The following is a 22,003-nucleotide window of genomic DNA, read 5'->3' on the forward strand; positions in this document are numbered from 1 at the left end:
AAAAAAAAAAAAAAGGGGGGGGGGTAGACAAGTGAATCTCCTTGCCTTTTTTATTTTTTTCATTTTTCTTTTTGGTTTTACTGCTTGCTCTTAACAGCTTTCATCTCATTACTGATTTTCCTCCGCAAAAACTAAACAATTTAGCCCATCAAGTTCACTCCAAAGAAACAAGCAGGAAAGAGCCTTGATGCCTTGCAGCTAGAGTAAAAATAGATTGTTCCTAATTGCAAAGCTAAGTGGAACACAAATAACCCCCATCCCCATGCATAAGAGCAGATATCGCAGCATCTGAAACTCCACGAGCACAGTTAGCACAAAGCAGAGGCAGCGAAAAGAGCTACAAACCAAGCTGAGGGGTAACAAAAATGAGTGAGAGTTTTGGTCTCAGTAAAGACACCCAAGGGGCGCAGTAGTTTGTAACATCTACGTTGGCTATTGTACACCAAAGGGAAAAGCAGGTTCAATATGAAACACTACAACAGCTGTGGAATGAAAGAGCTCCAAACCAGCTAATTAGATCTAGCAAATCAACTTGGCGCTTAGGAAATGCTGAATGCCCTTGCAAATCTGCTGTACTAGGTGGTACCTGGAATATGCAGCCCTGCCCTGGAAGGCTTACGTACTGATGTCCCATATACCGGGAACGTACCAGGATGGAACACAGATATGGTCCAGGGCCATGCAGATGAGACAAAATAGAGCACCTGACTCAGGAATCATCATGTTTAATAGAGCAGAACTGGGCATCAACGAGACCCAAAACCTGAAGAGTTCAAGAAGTAAAACTTCCTGAAGTCCTGCTTTAGGGGCTCACTTCATCCTGAGCTGCCCCACAGCAACTTCTTGCCTGAGGCCCTGGACTACAGCAGGGTTCACCCAAGCAACGTGTGGAATGTGGGACTGGAGCTGAAGATCAGTGAAGACAACAAAGGAATGGGTTTGCTGGTGTATTTTGCTTTTATCTTAACCTTTAGAATAAATTCAGCCCCTCCCTAGTTAAAAGATCCCCAAGCACAATGGTACAGGCTGAGGCTGCCAAGGAGGAGATCAGACTGCTTTTTTTCTTCTTTTCTCTTTGCCGCAGGAAAACTCATATCATGATGGTAACTCCCTTCCAGAGATGTATAATGAAAACACATATTATTTTTCTTACAGCATAACCACTGATACACTCCTGGGGTAGGAGAGGTGGGAAGGGAAAAATTACAGTGAACTCTTAAAGGAGCAAGTTTCACGTGGAATTAGCAGATCTTAGTCTCTTTGCATGGGTGCTTGCACAGCGAGAGCAGTGTTTCTATCTTCGCAGGCCTATCACTTTGGCACTTAAATGCCCTGGGTGGTATCTGTTGGTGTCAGACAGCTGGCAGCATGTATTTATGTAATTCCACCAGGCACACTAAATAGAGATTTTCAAAGACATAAAAATCAGTAAAGCACTTCACTGCCTTCCGAGACTTTGAAAATCTTTTAGAATATGCTAGCTTTCAGATTGGATAGCAAAGCTGCCTTAATCCCCAGATGCACGTTAGTTTCTGATCCTTTGCATGCATCTAAACAAATTAGAGATCGTGACACTGAAAGTTAGAAAATCTTTTCAACTACACTGGGACTTTGATCTGTTGCTGCCTAGTTATCCAGCACCGGGAATCAAACAATTTTTAAAGGCTTGCAAACACCCTTACTTCCATAAATATACATACCTTAAAACTCCACCTATGGATGGAATTTCAGGATACCTGCACTCCAAGGTACTGTGCAACTTTCTTTAGGGAGCCCTGTCTATGCAGATACGCAGACACCTATACTACGTGCACTATGGGGACGTGTGTTTGTGCCAACCTGCAGGTATTGATGCACCAGGTCCCTCTAACCCACAGCGTAGAAAGGCAACGGCTCCTGGCACTGGGACTCCCCCCCAGCCACATCTAGTAAATCTCCCTTTAAGTTACTTCACTTAAAAGAGCAAACGGCACTGAACTAACGGCTTGCTTTATCTGACAAGTGACCAAGAAAAAAGGTTTAAGAGCTTCTTCAAAGAGACTGTGGGTTCCTGTGTCAGGGGAATAGATAGCTTATCCCAGATGTTCAGGGCCTGCAACCACAAGCATCTGCCACCCATTGCGAATCGTAGCTCCAGGCAGTTCAAAAATTAGCAGATTGGTTTCAACGGAGTGCATATTTGCAGCCTGCCCTGGAAAGAAGCGAGCAGAAATACACAGGTGCCAAATTCTGAACGCATTTATACAAGGGCAGCAACTAATGGGCTGCTTTGCCGAGATGTATTTGGCCAGCCAAATCTACCGCAGAGGTCAGCGGTGGCCCCAGCTCAGAAAGCCCAAGCTGTGGGGCCGGCAGGGCAGCCCCAGCCCCAGCTTGGTGCCCTCTGGCCACGCTGGCCGGGCTCCGAGCAGCCTCTTAGCATGCAGACTGCAGGCACAGCCACAGCCTGCCGTCTGAGAGACTTCAACTCACAGAAGCAAAGCCGAAGAGGGGTCCAGACAAATACTGATTTAGCATTTCTCACCAGCATTTCTACGCGCAGCACAGCTGGGATATGTTTTACCACCAGGCTCAGATCCGCTTCTCCTTTAAAACTACTCAAGGGACTTGGACTTGTAGCTTGTCACAGGCAGTTTATTCTGGGCAGAGACTGCAAGGTGAGGTAAGAAAGTCACTGAGCAAGGAACACAGGGAATGATACTCCCTGGCATATGGACTCTGCAGAAGCGTTGCAGAGCCCATGGCCAGGTAGTCACTGGGACAAGAGAAGCCGATCTGCAGGCAGAGCTCAGGGTTCAGAGCAGCGAGATAATCCTGGCACGCAGCAGCACACCTAGCTGAAGTTTGTGAAGCAAATCCCCCTCACCAGTAATTGTGTTATTAAGTGTGATGAATTATATTTCTGGCTTTCAGATTTTATTACTGGAGAAGTTTCAGATGGCTATAGGAACCGGGGCTGGCATGTGGGAAAGAAAACAATCCGGCAAGGGATGGGACGGCGGCACTGAGCCCAAGGGCAGAACCCCACACGCGTGCTCCTCCAGGGCAAGGTCTCCAAGGAAGGCATGTTCTCAGATATCTCCTCCTGCTGTTCCTCCAGCCCTACCGGGATCACCTTTTATCACCACCTCTCGTCCCGGAGGGAATCGGGGCAAAGTGGTGGGAAGCAAGGGGAGGAAAGGCCGGGAGCGGGTGGTGCAGGCTGCCCGCTGCTCTGCGGGTTGTCCCCTCCCTTGGCACCTACACCAGCCACTCCTGTGCAAACCCCCGGGGAGGACCCTGGAGGCAGCTGACAAAAACCATCTGGGTGAAGAAATAACGTTGCTCCCAGCTATGTGGCAAGTCCACCTCTGTGAAGAGGAAGGAGCCACTCAAATTCCTCCCCTGACCATACTGTCTGGGCGTACAATACCCCAAAGGCTGTGGCACAACGGATCTCTCAGAGATCAGAGCACATTTCTGACCGTAACCAATAACAAAACCAACCCACAGTGGGTTGTACGACTAAACCTCAAGGCAACAGGGCTTTTTATGCACCTGCTAACAAAGACATTGCTTAAGCACAAGCAAATATCCCAGCTACATGTATGCACATTTGCATTGACCACAGGTAAGTACAAATTGGCAGCTGTCTCCAGGTTCTGGAGGGCCGCCAAGCTGACCTTGTGGGTTAAGAAGCTTGATCATCCCTTTCTCCCCCTTCTTTAAAAGCCCCGAAGGAGCCATCTCTCATTGTCATTACACCTAATAAAAATCTGTTTTATTCATTTAAAATTGTCAAAACAGACTTTGTAAAAGTAATGAGATGTTCCAAGTCCACTTGTTCCAACATACACACAACTTGGTTAGTTAAAGGAAACCGGGTTAGGAGATACAGACACACACAGAGTTAAGAGATTTTCTGGTTTTCATGCTGGAAAGGACTAGAGATAAACACGTGCTTCTAAGAACCCCCCAGCCTCCTCACATTGATCGAAAACAAACATTTTGGTGTGGAAACTTCCGCTTTTTTTCAGGAGCCTCTTTGTCCACACAGCATATGTTTAATGCAGGTTTGCAGAGGTCGACCTGCTCTGGCATGGAGTTTCTGTTGACAGAAGAATAAAACCTTTTCTCCCTCCTCCTCATGGCCAGAGGTTTCATGCACCAGAGCCGGGCAATGCCTACGAGAGTTTTGGAGGATCAGGGGAAGGGCTCACCCTGAGCGTGGTGGACCTGCTAGCACGTGCCACACACAGACTGCCCACAGCCTGCCAGCCCCGGGCAGAGCCCAGGAGCGCTGTTCCAGCCACCTCCAGCCCCGAGGCAGTGACGAGAGCCCTGCTAAAGCCAAAGCTTGCACGCTGGCTCCGTCTGCCATCTTCCAAATCAACCATCTGGGGAAAAAAAAATTGCATAATAGAGCACTTAGTTTATTAGACAGTAACAACAGCGTGCACATACAGGGGCTGGTATATCAATCCTAATTTAAGGAAAGCTAATTAAGTGCAGTTTCTCTTTGCACAGCTAAGGAAGACTAATTAAAGGGGACAAGCATATCCGCAGAGCAGTTAGTCTTTTTTACCTTTAACAGGAGCTAAAATAAACAGCTAGTGCAGTGGTAGAGGTAAGATAAGTAGTCTGTTGGTGAGCTGGAATTACCGTCATGGTAATTAAAATGTTCACAGATCACAGAACTGTACAGCAGTTTGTTTTTCTTTGTGTAAATACGTACATCTACGCAAAGGTATCCGCAAGAATCAACAGAGAAAATACTGTACGTTTGGTGCTGCAAGGTTTGGTACAATATATCAATTTTTGCCAGCTAAACTGTTCAGAATTCAACATATCGGTTAGTTTAGCCATAAAATATAAACACCTACGACACAAGGAGATTGCAAGTCCCAGTGGTCAGGGCTCCATCTTCACTCCAGTGGAAGGCTACCTGGATCAAGATGAAGCTTTGCATTTGTAAGCCATGGCCTCAGGCTGTATTACAGGTAAGGTTTCTGCCATGGCCAGTTGTTGGGCAAAGTTTGGGTGTTACCAGCGTGTTTTTCTGTAAAAGCAGCCTGGTGCTGCTAATGGAGAAAAGCACCGGTTTGTACACAGTAGGGAAGCAGCACCCTGCAGTCTCCTAACAACTGGACGGCCTTCCCAGCCAGCAGCACGCAGATGAGTCAACTTGCCAGCAGAGACACGGAGCCCAGACTTTCCCCACTCCAACAAATGCCAACAACCGTGAAAGAACAGTCCGAGAACTGCATGTACCCACCAGAGCATCAGAAAACCCTCGATGAAGCCAGATGTCCTCACCAGCTGAAGTGACCATTCATGGCAGGCAGAGTCCTAAAGAAGCAAGTACGAACCAGCTATTTGGGAACAAGGGGAAGCAGAGGATGGAGAAGGGACATTCCAGGCACCACGAGCACAAGTCAGCTGGGCAGCCTAACTGTGTCCATGCCTCTGTGTGCCACAGACCACCACCCCTCCTGGCCCTGGCTGGAGCCACCACCAACTCAAGGCACTCAGGTTGAAGCCCTGACTTTGCCATTTGCCTGAACTTGGACTGTTCAGGGCTGAGCTCACAGGCAGAATTTTGACTGCCAGGTCTCACAAGAGAGAAACAAAGAGCTGGGCTCCTCTGCCAGCAAACCAGAGCACCTAAGGAAGGGGCTGAGCAGGGAACCACCAAAGGTCTCCCAACAAGAAACTGGGACACGGAGACTTGGATAGGGTAGGGGAGAGTAGATTTCAGTTGGAAGAGACCAACAATGATCATCTAGTCCAACTGCCTGACCACTGGGCTGAGCAAGTTAACCACATAGTCAAGGGCATTGTCCAAATGCCTCTTAAACACTGACAGGCTTGGGACATCAACCACCTCTCTAGGAAGTCTGTTCTGGTGTTTGACCACCCTCTTGGCAAAGAAATGCTTCCTAATGTCCAGTCTAAAGTTCCCTTGGTGCAGCTTTGAATCATTTCCATGCATCCTATCACCGGACACCAGGGAGAAGACATCAGCACCCCCCTCTCCACTTCACCTGCTCAGAAAGCTGATAGAATTAACGTGCCTAAACTTAATTACCTTATTTACCTCCCTATCCTGACTCTTTCCCAAGGGCAACCTTCAGACTGAAGCAGTGTCCTGCAGTGTTTACTCATCATTCATGAAAACCAACACATTCAAAACAACTAAAAGAGAGAACAAAGAACACACCAGAAGCCACAGCACCCACCACCCTGGAAAAGGTGGCCGAAACCTGCTGCCTGTGAACTCCCAGCACACCAACACTGCACGACTGAAGATTCAAGCAGCTCAGGGGCTGCCCACACGCTGACCATCCTGTCCTGCCCACGGCTCGGTGCTCACAGCCCACAGTCCCTCCAGTCATCCAACCACTCCTGAAGCATCAGCCTACAACTTTTGCAGAAGAATTAGGCTATTTCCAAAGACCAGACTACTGCAGCTGGAGGTGAGGCAGTAACGACTATCATTTCGTTTATTAAAGTTTAGGCAATGCAAGCCTTCTTCAAACTTGAGTGTGTCAGTGCGAAGACATTTACAGTACGAGTGACTGCATGTCTAGACACTTGCAGTGCATTTACATTCTTCTAGGGACTCCTTAGATTGTCCTGTTCTCTCCACTCCGTGAGTACATACAATAGCCTGGTGGGAGTGAAAGCTCAGCCTCCTGCTTTACCCTTATTAACTCCAGCTCAAAGCTGGCATTTTAAAATTAAGCACAGCAAAGGCACTTTTAGAATCTTTAAACTCTTCAGGTCATTTCTAAGACCCCGCTGAGCTCCATCTTGCAAAAGTTACACAGACATCATTTCTCAGAGCTGGAAACAGTTGTTTTAATTTGGGAGCAGGCATCCTAGAGCTGTCAACTCACTCCAGTGAACGCTACTAACATTTTTTCACACAACAGTCCAATTGTTATGGCAACTACAAAAATCAATCTCATTCTTCAATCACAAGTAAACCCAGCTCAACCAGGGTGTCTGCGCAGATTTGTTATAAAGTGCCAATAAGCATGGGACCAATTCCACTGATGTTCATCACTCAAATGGGGATGAAGTACTCTTTTGCCGAGAGAAATTTCGGAGAACAATCAGTGCTAGAACATTTAGAGTGCTTGAACTTCAACATCCCACTCCTAAAAACATCTATTACATGTAGTGTCTACCACATTTGTCACACTTGATGCTGGCAGATTTTAGTGAAAACCCCAGAGTGGCTCCTTCCAAGGCAGATTCTTAAAAGGAACACATTAAAAAAATATGCATGCAATAGAAGTACCCTGACAAATCTCTGAAGGCACTCTGAATGCCCTGTAACACACCAACTAAGATATCTGACACATCACAAAACTCTCTTTGCATGGTGCGTAAATTTCAAAATGAGATGAAATTATTTTATAATTGGAAGCAAAAACCGCCCCCTCCAAACACTAATTGTTATGAGCCCCACAAAAATCCAGCACAGCATAACATGCACCGAAAACCCAACTTTCTACATCGAGCCAGTACTGCTTTTTTAATTTCTCTGTGTTTATGTTTTAGCTAATGTCCTGTTCTGGTTCAGAAAACAGACCTTAGTCCAAGAGAGTGGCTGATAATGAATCGTGATGTATTACACATCTACAACAATAAACATTTACATGTTCACCAATGACTGCTCGCTGGATTGCTGAACGAGAATCAATTACTCCTTCTATATATTTATGGCCTCCAAGTAAGGAGGAAGATGGAAAAAAGAGCACTGCAGTCTTGTAACAGACCTAAATGGCTTGAAAAGCCAACATATATATAAACGGGATCAGAGCGTCTGAGAGACCAAGTACCAGCAGTATTTCCTACAAGTCATGCTGTAATTGTGCCACAAATATAATGAGGTCTCTGCACCACCACTATCCCACGCAAGAAGGTGGAGTGTAATTGAAAATGCACTTGCATTATATAAACTACTTTAATCATAGATGCACAGAGCTAGAAATGGAAGAGACATTAGGTCATCCTACCCCCATAGGTCAGAGCCAGACTACTCATGACAATACATTTGCAAGGACTTTCTCCAGTGTAGTATTAAGCATCTCTAGTGATGGAGTTTCCAGTGCTTTCTTTAGCAGTCTACGCTACAGTCTATTTTAGGTTGGACAGGAAAGGTTTCCTCTTTGTCTTACCTTACTTGTCCTCATAATACCCCTTTCTATCCTCTCACCACCTTAAATGATTCTCATTTTTTCATTTCGGTCCACATATTTTAACTATCAACTACTATATCTTTCACAAACTTCTCATTTCAGTGTTGGCAAACACACATTGAACAGTTAATCCTTTTTTGTAAATCAATCCTTCATCTCCCAGAGTATTTTTGTTAGTCTCTTCCAGACTGCCCCGTTTCTAATCCATTCTGTGGTACCTCCAGTACAACTCTGCCTCATACACCTTCATGCGTGTCATCTATATCATGATTTATTATTTCTTTTTTCTTTTTAGAGATTAAGGATCTGAGAATAACCTGGGAACAAGGATCCAACCACCCCAAAACTTCAGGGCAGATGGACAGGTCAAAGCATGCTTCAGACCACTCCATCAGAAAGGAGCCACAAGGAAAATGCTGTTCCTGGTAATGACCAGCCTGTCCTTGCAATCAGGGATCAGCCTTGAAATACCATGGTGGGGATAAACTGCCTCATCTACTGAAGAAGTTTTGAGTCTCTTCATCTACAGCCTCAGAAACAGATACCTGGGTTGACACCAGGACTTGGATCCTTCATCTCTGATCTAGCCCTGTGCTGTCTGACCTGTAGCAAGAAAACACACCAGCAAAGCACTGTGATATCAAGGAAAGTGGCATTATAATTCGGTACACCTGAACTGGGCCACTTAAGATATATAAACATGAGGCAACAGGGCACTTTCTTCTGCTTACCAAAAGCCCACCTTGTGATCCGGTGAAATCCAGTGAGAAATGGACACATTCTCAAATTGATTTAAGATTTTACCCTCATCTCCCTCTGTTATTCTCTCCATTTTTCTCCATAAAATAGACAGCCAGGCAGGAACAAGACTGTATGTATAACAATCTAGTTGCAAAAGTTATTACTGTTTTCCACAACCAAACAGATTCTTAACTAAGGAATCTTAGTTTTGATGGCCTACAAGATCAGAATGCAATAATCCTGTCCAACTACACACCACTGATTCCGCTTGAAGCTGCACTTCCAACGACCACACGCACCTTCCTGTAAGGAAAAACACCAGTGGAGCTGCCAGTGTGTCTGTGTACACCAGCAACTGGTAACAACAGCATCTGAGAGCAAAGACCATGTATCATTTCGTACAAAACAGTGTCACCACAATTACTGTAGCTATAGTGTAGTAGAAAATGTTATGAAAACAGAGAGGAGGACCCAAAGAAGCCAACCAGAAGCAAGGAGCTGAATCACATCACTCTGACAGCAGCACTGTATTTATCTGGTTTTACTTACTCAGCTAACGGGCAAGGATGGAGCTAGAGCAAGCTCTCCTCACCCAACCATGAAGAGCACCGTTCCCCACACTGCCTGGACAGCAGAAATACCCAGAGGAGGTATGGCCATCATCACCATCTTCTGGAATCAATCCTGTTAGAGAGGGACTAGATCTGATATCCCCAGACACCACTGAGTAATCCTTTGTATGCCTTGTATCTCCCCATGGAGAACATTAAATTAGTCACAGAACAGCTCAGTGAGAGGGCCGAGATCATAATCTGGCTCTGTTTGTGTCTCCTCTCCACGCCAAGATAACAGTCAAGTCTGTAGCAATGTTGCTTATACATTTGCTAAACAAGTCATTTCTCAGTTTCCATCAGAACCCAGAGCATTTTTACATATCCTATTATAGCTGAGTAAGTCTTGCTCTACTTAACACTAGCTTTTTGTAGTGGAAAATCTCCAGGAAACAAGCTGTTTAATGATGTTTTATCTGACTTGCACTCATTTCTAACTAAAACCGTCCACCTGCCTTGAAAAGACATCTGTTTCAGAGGCTGACTGCTTTCCTCCAACACCCCTTGCACAGCTCGAGGCTGCCATTTTTACCGTCACCTCTAATTTTATCAGCCAATAATCTCCTGGGGCACCTACAGCAAAGAGCACGCTGTCAAACCTTTACTATAAGCACTGCTAATCCCTGTTACCAGCTGTAACACTCCTCAAGAAAGAAATAAATAGCGGGCAGGACGCCAGCACAGGTACTGCCCTGCTGCCAGTGCTTTCCAGTTCCAAACAGTGCTCCAGAGCTTCCCTCCACAGTGGACACAGAGACAGCAGAGCCATCTCGACTCCGCCTCCCTTAGCAACCAAAGGACGGATGCTACATTTCTGAATGGGCAGCCAAAATGACAATTTAGCCTTCAATAACTCAGAGAGCTTTAGGTCAGTTGCAATTGAGGTCACACGCTGAAATACCAAGATGCAAATTTTAACTGAAAGCTTCATTGCATTAGAGCTCTTTGCCTGCAAAAGCACAGTTCATTAACTCTGCCCTGCAAGGGAAACAGCGAGCATTAATTGTCTCCTGCCAATGCAGTGGATCCTTGCTGTCCTCTGGTCTGATGCTCTCCAGGCCTTTTAGCCTTGTGAGAGGAACAGAGAGTTATGCTGCTATTCAGAGGGACCTCAGGAGAGAAATGGGCTGATGGGAATCTCATGAAGCTCAAAGGGAAAAGCAAAGTCCTGCACATGGGGAGGAATAACCCTGTGCACCAGTACAGCTTGTAGACCAATGAGCTGGAAAGCAGTTTGGCAGAATCGGACCTTGGGTCCTGATGGACAAGCAGAACAAGAACCAACAACATGCCATTCTAGCAAAGGCAGATAACAGCCTCCTGGGCTGCATTAGGAAGAGGGCTGCCAGCAGCTCAAGAAATGCAGTCCTTAAATTCTTCCCCTCTACTTGGCACTGGTGAGACCACAGCTGGAGCACTGTGTCCAGTTCTGGGCTCCCCAGTACATGCAAGACATCAACCCACTGGTAGAAGTTTGCTGAAGGACCTCGATGATGATTATGGAATTTGAGCATCCAACCCAACCTGCAAGGAGAGGCTGAGAGAGCCGTTCTGCTTCGAGAAGATATGGCTCTGGCAGGGAGATCTTATCAATATACCTCATGGTTGGGAGTAAAGATGACAGAGACAGGCTCTTTCCAGTGGTATCCAGCAGCAGGACAAAAGGCAACAGGCACAAAATACAGGAGATTCCATTTAAATGTAAAAAACACCAATATTTTTCTAAGGGTGATTGAACCCCAGAACACGTTCCTCAGAGGGTTTGTGAAATCTCCATCTTTGGAGGTATCCAAACCCCTAATGGACACAGCCCTGAGCAGCCTGCTCTAGCTGACCCTGCTTTGAGCAAGGGGGTTGGAGTAGATGATCTCCAGAGGTGCCTTCCAACCTCAACCATTTGGCAATTCTCGGGAGTTTAGAGCTGCTCAGTTGAAGTCAGTCCGTTTCTGCTCCTCCGACCACATCCATCTTGTGGATATTTCAGAGTTTCTTGCCACAGCACCCTTTCCCTGCTCAGTATTTTTAGCTCATTGTTTTGTATTTTGCCAGCTGAGAAACTGCAGTTTGTAATTTTACCTTCAGCTTCATATTTCTTCTTAAAAGTGAATACAATGTCCTGTTTATAATAATAAAATCACTAGTTGGCAGGATGACATCAAATGGAAAAAGAGAAAGCAACTGGAAAATTTAGAGCAAGCAATTTTGAGTGCCAAGTTTCACATTTGTAATAGTCCAGCGGAGGTCAACAGGCTCACTTATTATTAGGCAAATGGTAAAGAAATAGATACCCTCAAGTTCTTCCATGTTAGACTATATAAACCATCTCTACTTGCACAGGCTCAAGAGCTTTCCAAAAGAGTGATGTTATACATTTTCCACAGTAACACCAACAATGGGAGACAAGCAAAAGGCAGAACCGCTTTGCAAAGAACGGCCTTTTTTCTCTCTCCAATATTTAGGTTTTTGTTTCCCACTATGATCGGACTTTCCTGGCTTTAGTTTCTTGTCCCAGTTAAGCAGTAAAGGAAACAAAAAGATATGAATGAAATTAGAAACATTTGGAATGAGTCTTAGAAATAGCTTTTGGGTTTCTTAGATTCCTGGCTACACCTCTTCAAACGGCCTCCTCCTCCAGCCCCTGTCTCCTGCACCCACCTTTGAAATTTGCATTTCCTCCTTTGCCCTCACCCCTCTTCTGCTCAGGGGCTATATTTTGTCCCACATCATTGAAACACCAAGTGCAAAGCAAAGCAAACAAGGAAATGAAAATTACATGTTGAAACACTGGAAAAGACCGGAAAATGGTTGAAATTTTGCACCCATCAAAATTTGTCTCTATGACACTAATCCTCCAATGTTTCCCTAAAAGCAGAAACCAAACACTCCTCAAACTTCTAATGCAAAAATACCAATTCCAGTCAAGCTGAATAATAAAAGGAGAACTCTGGTCCTATCTGAATTATCACATTTAAAGTATCTGGAAGTTTCCTCAAACACGCTATTCTGATATTTTATGAAACTTCATGCTCTCTATAAAATACTACCACAGTATGTGATGCCAACACCTAATACTTGCCTAGTGCTTTTCATTAGAAGTTTTTGGTGCTCTTTACAATCTAGTAAGTTGGGAGTGCCTATGAAATACTTGCCAAATTTTACAAACAGATGCACCTATACAGGTAAAAAGCAGATGTCCATGGCAAAACCGTGCACCAGTAGCAGAGGAGAGTGTTAAATCAGCTAAAAGATTTCAAGGCCATCCACGAGGTTTGGATCTTTTCTGCCTTAAGTAATATTAAAATATTATGTAAACCTTTCTTTGTGAGCCACTACTGGAGAAATGAGAAAAAAAAAAAAAGATCTCTTGGAAGGAATTCTGCAACAGGCTATGTAGGTGAGATCACAGTTGCTATCCAAACAGACTATGCATGGCAAGAACAGGCTTCCTGTAAAACTGAAAGACTTGCAGGAAGATCAAGGAATATATTTACAAGATGGCATGGACAAAATATCCTTCCCTCCTCTTGCCCAGCCTCAGCAGCTCGGTGAATCACATTGTCTCACCTTCCTCTAAAACCACACTCACAAATCCCTCCGGTGCAGAGCCTCTACCTCCGTGCTCTGTACACTGACTCACAAACAGACCCGACCACACTGGGGACGCTGGTCAGCAGAACACAGGTCACCTTTTGAGGAGGAAAGGGTCGTTTCCCATGGTGACAGGTAACGAGAAGCGATCTCAGGAAGAGAAAACAGAAAAAGCAAGACCTCGCTCAGGTCTCGGTTCCAAATCCCAAAGACTTAATGCATGACCCTAGAAAATTTACAGCTCCGGTGATTTACTATAAATGAAAGCATTTTCAAGCTAAATTCTAATTCATGTTTACTCTAGTCAGGTGAGCAATATGCAAACTGAATTAGGATGAGCTATTTAGAAGTGTTAACATGGCTGTTTCAGGAGGAAAGACGAGCCCTTATTTCACTGCAATTGAGTGTATATTGTACTCCCAGAGCACTGTACAGTACCTGGGGGGCCTAACAGATCAACATGGATGGAGGACAGCAGAGATGGGCACTCACAGAGGCGGGTGTCACTGAACACAGTGTGAGTGCCCCTGGAAAACAAGGGGCACCCAGAGCAGATACCGGGGTCCAGGTGTCTTCTTCTGGGTGCCAGCCTGGGCCAGTGTGCTTATTGCCACACCACAGCGTGCTTATTGCTCACAAGGTGAAAGCTAATATTTAATACCATGTTAAAAACAAGCCACCTTGGGACTTCTCAAGGTCTGATGGGTGAGACCAGAAGAGACTACAGCCAGGACCCCAGCTGCAGGAGCCCACTCTGCTACAAATCATGCTACGTTTACTACTAAAACTCATCTTTTTCTGGGTAGACAAACCTCTCAAACAAAAAAGAAGACTCATCTTTATCTCACTTTCCATAACTAGAAGTCTCCTGTTACCTCCATATGTTTTTAGACCACAGACTAGTTAGTCAGCGGTGTGGCAGTTGACATTAAAAGGATTAGCAAATTAAGCTCAAATAATTGTCTTAAAAACCTGGACTGTTAAATGTTTATATTTGAGAGGATCAAAAGGAAATCTACTTTGTAGTGTGCACTGTGGTCAGGAAGGGGCAGAGAGGGATTTAAATGGCTTAACTGCAAAACTGTTATCACCTTGATAAGTCCCAGTGTAATAATTCAGCAATAAAAGCAAGAAATGCACTTGGAATTTGTTTCCAAAACTGATTGTCTGACTGGAGACAAGTCAAGCTCTTTATTTGCTTGAAAGAACTTGGTCAGAAGAAACAGAGAATGCTACTGAAATGTAGTCAAGAATATAAAAATAAGCACTTTCCAGTAACTTCTGAGCCACAGATTTCAGTATCTGGAGGGGTTTTTCTAAGCTACTTGAAGCCTACAGTGAGGATCTGGTATCTCAGCGTTACCACTAGTCAATCAGGAGAGTAATTCTCCCCTGAATTACTCCATTGTGTGGCAATGGAAAACCAGTAAAGCTGAAGGAGTAAGGAGGTCTCAGGCTACAGAGCAGGATTAGGTCCAAAGTAACATCTGAAGTCCAGGTACAGATACAAACGGCTGCAGTTCATCAACTTATACGCACAAATTGCTAACCTCCATGCCAACAACACAGATAAACTAAGGGGGAGCTTGCTACATACATGCAGGTGCTTGTACCAGTGCAGTGCTGTGAGGGATCAGGCTCATGGTGCTGTTTCACCTCAGCAATACGCAAGAAAGCAATGAATCTGCCAATTGAGACAGGATGCTCGAGCATAAGCAAGGATGGGAGAGGAACACACTGTATCATCTTAGTAATGCATTTATTGTTTCTGTTTCTTGCACCTTCCTTTATTGCAAAGTGAGGTTCTAAACAAATTACTTTTGTCTTTAAAACTTTTTCTAGTAAAGACATCTGAAATCCAACACTTTGAAGCGCAGCAAATCTGCTCATTTTGGGTAGACCAGCGATGTCAGAGTGTCTACCACCCAACAGACCGTGTAGCTCCCGAGAGCTGGTGGGAGCATCACTAAGTTACAGGGATGGGTAATGTGAGGTAGGTGGACAGCACGAAGTCGCCAGGCTGCAGGGAGGGACTGCATTTGCCAGCTGCTAACCTGATCAAGAGCCGTCATAAACTCCACATGACACCGGTTCTTCAAAACAGAGAAAAATGTTGAGACTAGACAGGAAAACGCAGGACAGTCTCTACCTGTGCTTAAGTTTCAAACTAACAATGTCCAAGATCATTTGATCTGCCAGGCATTCAGAAAATCTCTGCTATAAAACTACCACTAAAATACGTAATACATTCCAGACAAAAACATAAAGCTTTCAGATTAGGTGCCAAACACCAAATTTTCAGTTTTCAATAGTTCTTTTGAGAAAAAGCTTCTTTGCCTCACAAAATCCTTCTCCAAATAACTGATCTTCTGGGTTTGTAGGTACTTTCAAAAGCAGTTTCTTTCCGTGCTAGGACAGGTAATGTGTAATACAGTGTATGTAATATAGTCAGTACCTTTTCGAAGTGTGATGAAAGCAAAACAAAAGAGCACAACCCAGCACCAACCCAAGGGGCGTCATTCAGTGCTTTTTGTTGTTACCTTAAATCTCTTCTTTTGGCCAGCTCTCCCGGTGAGATAACCCAGGGCAGGTTCTGGGGAAGACATTCCAGGGCTTCGGGTGAAAAATCAGAGAAATCCACACCGTACTCCGTCAGGATCCCTTCCGTTTCCGGCTCAATCTCCCCGGCCTGCCCAAGACTTTTGGACAACTGCCTGCAGAAAGAAAGAAAGGGATGCTTTTTTTCAAGTGTATAATTACTACTGTCACGTTGTTACTGTCCCCACAGAGAGGCTGCTGAGCCCTCAAACATACTCTTTCACCCATTCACTTCTCCCTGAGTTTTGGCAGAGGACTTAGCAGGAATTCAGACCGTATACCATGACTTATGTCTGCTGGAGATGCAAAACACCAGCCAGACAGTACCCCGGGCTGTTTAGTGCATCTCATTTTAAGGAGACATTTTATGTTACTAGGCTTTTGCAGAGGTAAGAAAGTGTCAAATTTTAGAAAAAAATACATCCAACAGGGATGAGAAAAGAACAGCTTTACAGATGGCTGGTTCCCTTGAGATCCTCCTTCCTCTCCTCACCACTGAAAAAGGTGACTCACTCCTACTACCTGAAACAGAGAACGGATTCCCACCAGATCCCAGACAGTTCCGCAGAAGACAGCTCCCAGGGAGCTCAGAAAACTACTCTCCATCCCCAAGGATATACATTTCTTCCTGGGCAAACTGATGCCCTCTGAAGACAGAGATGTGAAGAACCCTTACAGCCTTCCTTACAGGAGACACACACACACACATGCCCATAGATCATCTTTCCAACCATTTTCCAGGCTCTAAACATTCCCAGTAGTTTGTCCCTTCTCTCCTAGCTCAGCAGAAGCCTCTGAACCAGGAGCCAACTGGAGAGCAGCCAACAATCCAGAAGCAAGTCATAGACAGGGGAAACTGTCCCCCACATGCTAATAGTCTTTGATGAAGTATTCTGCACGTGTGGATGAGGCTGCTGCTCTATTATGCTTAGAGAAAGTTTCCATCTGCTCCAGTGCAAACCCAGCACACGTCTGTCGGAGTGCTTTGGTGTCAGACGAGCCCTCAGCTCTGGACACAGAGCACAAACTGGGACCCCAAAGGAGTGGGATGTTTGTTCCCTACCCACTTCGTTACAAATACTACATGAGAGCCTATGTCCCACGGTGGCTCCCCTTGTCCCCTTTCTCACCCCCAGATTGCTCTACAGTACACAGAGGTAAATTACAATTATTTTTTTAATATAGTGCCATTAGGGCGAATGGGACATTACAGCCAATAGAGATAACACTCCTGACCCAAGAAAATTACAACCGAAATTAAGGCAAATCCATCAAAATACGACACAAAAGAGAGGGGTAATAACACAGGGCAAAACCAGCCACTCTAATAAGTGTTTTTCCACTGCATAAAATACACAATCATTATATTGATCCTTCTGCTTTAATTCCAATGAGTGAGAACAGGCACTAATTGCTTTCCTAAATTGGGGCCAAAACAGTGCACTTGTCATTTGGACGAGCAAGATGCTCTGAGGGCTTCAAATGTGCCATAAACCCAGAGAACAAACCCCATCCGCGCAGGGCGAGCAAGCCCATCTCCTTTATGGGCGCAAAGCTCTCTCTCCTCACAACGGGAAGGGCTGTGCAATAAACCTGTCACGTTGTGTAATATGCTGGAAAGGATTGCGCGCTCCATGGCTCGGTAAATTGTAGAGTTCACATTGCCTAGCTTTAAAATAAAAATGAAAACAAGGATAAAAGATATTTCCCTCCATTGTTTCAATTTTATGTACAAACTGTATGGCAGAAATACGTGCGCGTTTGGCATCAAGGCTGATTTCTCTGTTCCTATAGCTTGGTCCCAGCCTGATCCTTATTTTAATGTAAATAAATGAGGCATCAGTTTTATCTCTCTCTCTCTCTAAGCAGTAACAATAAAACAGAAAAAATCACCACTTCATTTCCAATGTCTAGTGCAGAGCTGGGAGACTGAGCAAGGACAAGCCCGTGGGTCTGTAGGCCCATCACCACCACCAAGGATAGATGGCAAAAAAAAAACAAAAAGGAAAAGAGGGGATATGATGCCCTACCAAAAAGAAATGCCAAGGGCTTGAATCTCAGGTGCCCCTTCTCTTGGAAGCTGGGAGGTGCACCAGGAGGGCGGCTGGATGTCTGCATGACAAGTCATGGAAAGCACCTCTGAATGCCAGAGTGCTTTCCAGCTCAGTCTTGAAACCCATGTTCTCTTGATCCGTTTACTGAAATTAGATTACGAACCATAAGGGGTTTACCCGGAGGTTTGATATAGGACTAATATTTTTTTAATAGTAATTAACATTTGATTTACAGTGTTCCAGGGAACATTTTCCAAGTACCTTGAAATAAAAAGTGTACAACTGACTTTAATTGGGGCCATGTTACAGTCACGCAGACATGATGACTTGCATCAGAGCAAAATCTGACAGGACAGCATGTGATCAAAGGTAACACATATAGGATCACCGACGGCCCTGGAGTAACAGCCAGGCTGTAAAATCACTCATGGGGCTCCGCGGCCACCGAGGGCAGCAAGAATAGTTCAAGGGGCTTATAAACAACAACAGGCACAGGGCCCAGCGGCAGTCAGACCTTCACTCCCAGGGAGTCACGGTGTCTGTGACAGCCAGGCTTGCGTGTGTCACTTTTGCAAATGTTAAAAGGTTAAAAAGAAAATTATAAGGGTTACAGACGTAAACATTTCTTTTCTGTGACGTTGATGGAGGACGCATTAGCGCATGCCAGAGGCTTCCTTGAATACCCTTGGACTGATGTCAGAGATGGTGGCAGCAGGCACCGATGGAAAGGTGCCGTGGTCGGGGCACTGGGCAGCAGAGAGCATTCCTCCAAACCAGCCCTGGCTGCAGGACCATCCAACTGCTCCCAGCTGCAGACTCACCAGAGACTGATCTCCCACATGTGTGCGCCTGGGGCAGAGCCACACTTGTGCTGCCATCTTCCTCTTCATGGTGACACTGACCACATCTATTTGGCCACCCATTTCTACAAACATTCAAGCCCCCTCCGCTCCCCAGGCTCAGCTGAAACTGGCCAACGTGCTCAAAGGTTGTATGATAAGAACTCTCCAAAGAGACAAAGCATAATTACATAAGGCTTGTTTCCTTTGGAAAGCCGGGCAAGCTCCCAAATGGGAGTGAATAACTTCCATGGGGACTTAACAATCTTACTCAGTCTCTCCTGGAGCACACGTCATCCTACATGGAAGGTTTCTTTCAGCAGCAGGAGAACATCCTACATATCAATAAGCCACTGCTCCTAGAGAAAGCTTGTACAGCAGGAAAGGAGACAGAAAGGAAGACCACCCAGCTGCTCCCACCACTCAGGGCCCAGAGCTTGCAGGTAGAGCTGCACAGGCTTGATAAAACCCAAAGGTCCCAGTGGAGATGGTGAGATGTCTGCAGGGCTGAGCATCACGGAGACAAAGAGCGGTGTCACAGGAACCCCAGAGCCCAAGATCTCCGTCCACCCCCACCATGAAGGTGCCTGCCCTTCAGCTGCTGGGCCACTCACCATCAAAGTGCAGGAGCAGCACGGTGCCCCCCGTGAAGGTGGGTCCATCTCCCACTTCAGAGCAGCATTGGGATTAGCTGTGCTGAGGGAAAGCAGCTTTCCTGAGAGTCAGTCCCACCTTCATGAAGCTGTTTTTCCAACAGAGCTACACTGCTTGGGGATCAGACCTTTCCTCAAGCCTTACAGTGAGCTACCCAAGGTATCTAGTCATTTCCCCTCACACCAAATACATCTGTGAATTAAAAAAAACCAACAACAGAATAAAATGCCAGAGATGAGAGGAATTCAAGCCACTTGGATGGCTTTGGAAAGAGCATCAAGAACATCCTGCAATGTTTCGTTTTATTGCAAATACCATGACAAATCTTGTCACCTTGACAGACTAATATCTAAGGTCTTGAGACAGAATAGCTATAAGCCCCGTGTGACATAGAGGGAATCAGTGATTCAACATTTTACTGCTAGTTTGGATTTTTTTTTAGCAGTCTCATCCATCATCATATGCGGGGACAAAAAAAAAATAAAAAAATATTCCACCTTAACCATCTCCCAAAGTGCAGAGACATCTGGACTAATTCTTCAAACAGCTCTGGACTTCAACACTGAAAAAATGTCCCTAGAAATTAACTGTACATGGCAGTACTGGTAATATTTTCTGGAAAAGGAGACTATTTTGGAGCTATTTTGCTTTACCTGCTACCTGAAGCAGGTACAGTTAAATGGCATTTCATTGCCACAGTAAAATCACTTCACACGTAGGAGGGAGCACAGCAGCACACTCAGAGCATCACCAGCAGGACATGGTACCCTTAGTTCCTCCCTGCTCCTTCCCAGTGCAGTCGGGGTGACAGGGTGGCATCCAGAGGGGACAGCGTCTCACTGGTGACCACCAGGTGGCAATCACGACACAAAAACGCACCCCCTTCCCCAAGGGGACCTCCAGGGACTCTCAGGTTGCCCCTGTGCAGGTGACCACCCTGGGTGGCCAGTGCCACCGCCAAACTCTCAGCCAAGGCATCCCACTGCTCCAGCCACATGTGGTCACTGTGAAGACCCGACTATGCCATTAACTGTGCTTGGCAACCCAGCAGTGAACTTCCCAAAGGAGAAGAAGAGCTGAGGAAGGTGTTTGCGGAGCCTGGGGGAGTTCAGCTGCAGGATGGAGAGTACCTGGAAACACCCAAGGCATCCAGGGTAATGACTGCCAACTGGAGAGGGAGTTTCCCTTGTCCCGCTTCCAGCAGACTTAGATGGTGCAGAGTGACGACCTACAGGCTCTTTAGTCCCGACACCTTCAAAACCATGGTGGGAAACAGGAACTTTTGGGACTTTCAAGAGGTTTCCTTGTGTTTCAAGTGTTTAAACAAGCACATATTTAGAGATAAAAACAAAACGGGTCACCAAAGTTTTATGCTCCCGTCTCCACAAAGCACTTAGTGAAGTGCACTAAGTTCCAAGGAAATGGCAATGTATGAAGACAATCATGGACGTTTTCTTTCCTGACAACACCCTTCACATCTTGGAAACTACCAAAACAGCCAGATGAGAATATACAATGTTGTCAGAAGCACAGACTAAAACACACACACAGAGTAAAGCCAATGAAAAAAGACATTAGCCCATCCTCCTGATTTCCCCCGTTTCTGCTGAGAAGGGGGGTTGTCCATGAAAAGAAGCCAAACAGTACAATCACCCTCCAGTCTTTTCTCTGTTGGAGTCAAAGAAGACAAAGAAAATCTCTGCCAATTAGAAACTTAGTCACAGTGAAGTTCACAGCACAGCCAGCCCCTAGTTAAGTGGGGCTCAAAGGGAGGCCACTTCAGTTCATGCACTGCAGTTTAGCTGGGAAACACTGAGTGACTTAACGGCTCATGGGGCTCTCAAGGACTACACGTGAAACTTGCCATTACTAGACAAAAAGCAGCCCCAACTGATAAACTTAAATGCAGGGAAATAGGGACTCAGTTTAGTTTGCTTTTAGTTCTAGGGCAGATAGATCTGTGCCAACATAATTACTCTTAAAAAAAAACCCAAACAAACCAAAACAAAACCAAAGAAGCCGTTTTATGTAAGTTTTAAGCTTTACCAGCAGTTTGAGCTGAAGACTCCAGAAACCGCGGTGCTGACACTGTAGGTCAGCTGTGCTACCCCATCAGAACAGCTTTGCAAGTGGTAAAGAAGAGTTGGGCTTTATGCCCAACTCCCACTACTGCACGTGTTTCAGATTACATTCAGACCCCCAGCACCTGTAAAATTTGACCACAGCATTGTCAGAGGTCAGAGTTACTCACCCTGGATCACCAACTAAACCAGGACTACTCAGTTTTTCCCAGGGTAACGGAATAGATTTATCAATGCCCACCATTTCTTATTGAGATCCACTCAATGGAAAACAGCGTGGCCACTCCAAATAGGAGCTTGCCACACCACAGCTGTTCCCAAGAAAAGAGTGAAAACGCTGAAAACTACAGGGTCTTCCTCAAGAAGAGTCAAAATGAACTTGCAATCTGGATCCAGCCCAGCATAGGTCATTTATATAGCCGTGGCTTAAAATCTCCTCTTTCGTGGGACTGCCTGCAATTTGAACTCCAGACAGCTATGGCTTTCCAGTGCCTCTTGAAGCACAGAGTGCAATACCCCTTCTCATCTGCTCCAGGAATGAATGATTCTTCTCTTGATTTCTAGCATCCTTCTGTGAATCAATGCAAATTTAAAACCACAAAAATCTGTGACTTCTTTCTACTTCTTATCAGTAATGGCTTAAAAACC

The 22,003-nt window shown here is 45.4% G+C and overlaps 1 protein-coding gene across 2 annotated transcripts in view; it reads right to left on the reverse strand.

The window, feature by feature from the left end:
* Positions 1 to 22,003, reverse strand: part of DIS3L2 (DIS3 like 3'-5' exoribonuclease 2) — a 195,037-nt gene that overhangs the window by 96,474 nt on the left and 76,560 nt on the right. For both annotated transcript variants that reach the window (XM_014946064.1, XM_014946065.1), the window contains exon 10: positions 15,670 to 15,843. In XM_014946064.1, the coding sequence (XP_014801550.1) occupies positions 15,670 to 15,843 (174 nt within the window). The remainder of the gene's footprint in view (positions 1 to 15,669; positions 15,844 to 22,003) is intronic.

This window comes from Calidris pugnax, unplaced genomic scaffold (genome assembly GCF_001431845.1).
Source record: "Calidris pugnax isolate Ruff unplaced genomic scaffold, ASM143184v1 scaffold111, whole genome shotgun sequence".
Taxonomy (NCBI): domain Eukaryota; kingdom Metazoa; phylum Chordata; class Aves; order Charadriiformes; family Scolopacidae; genus Calidris; species Calidris pugnax.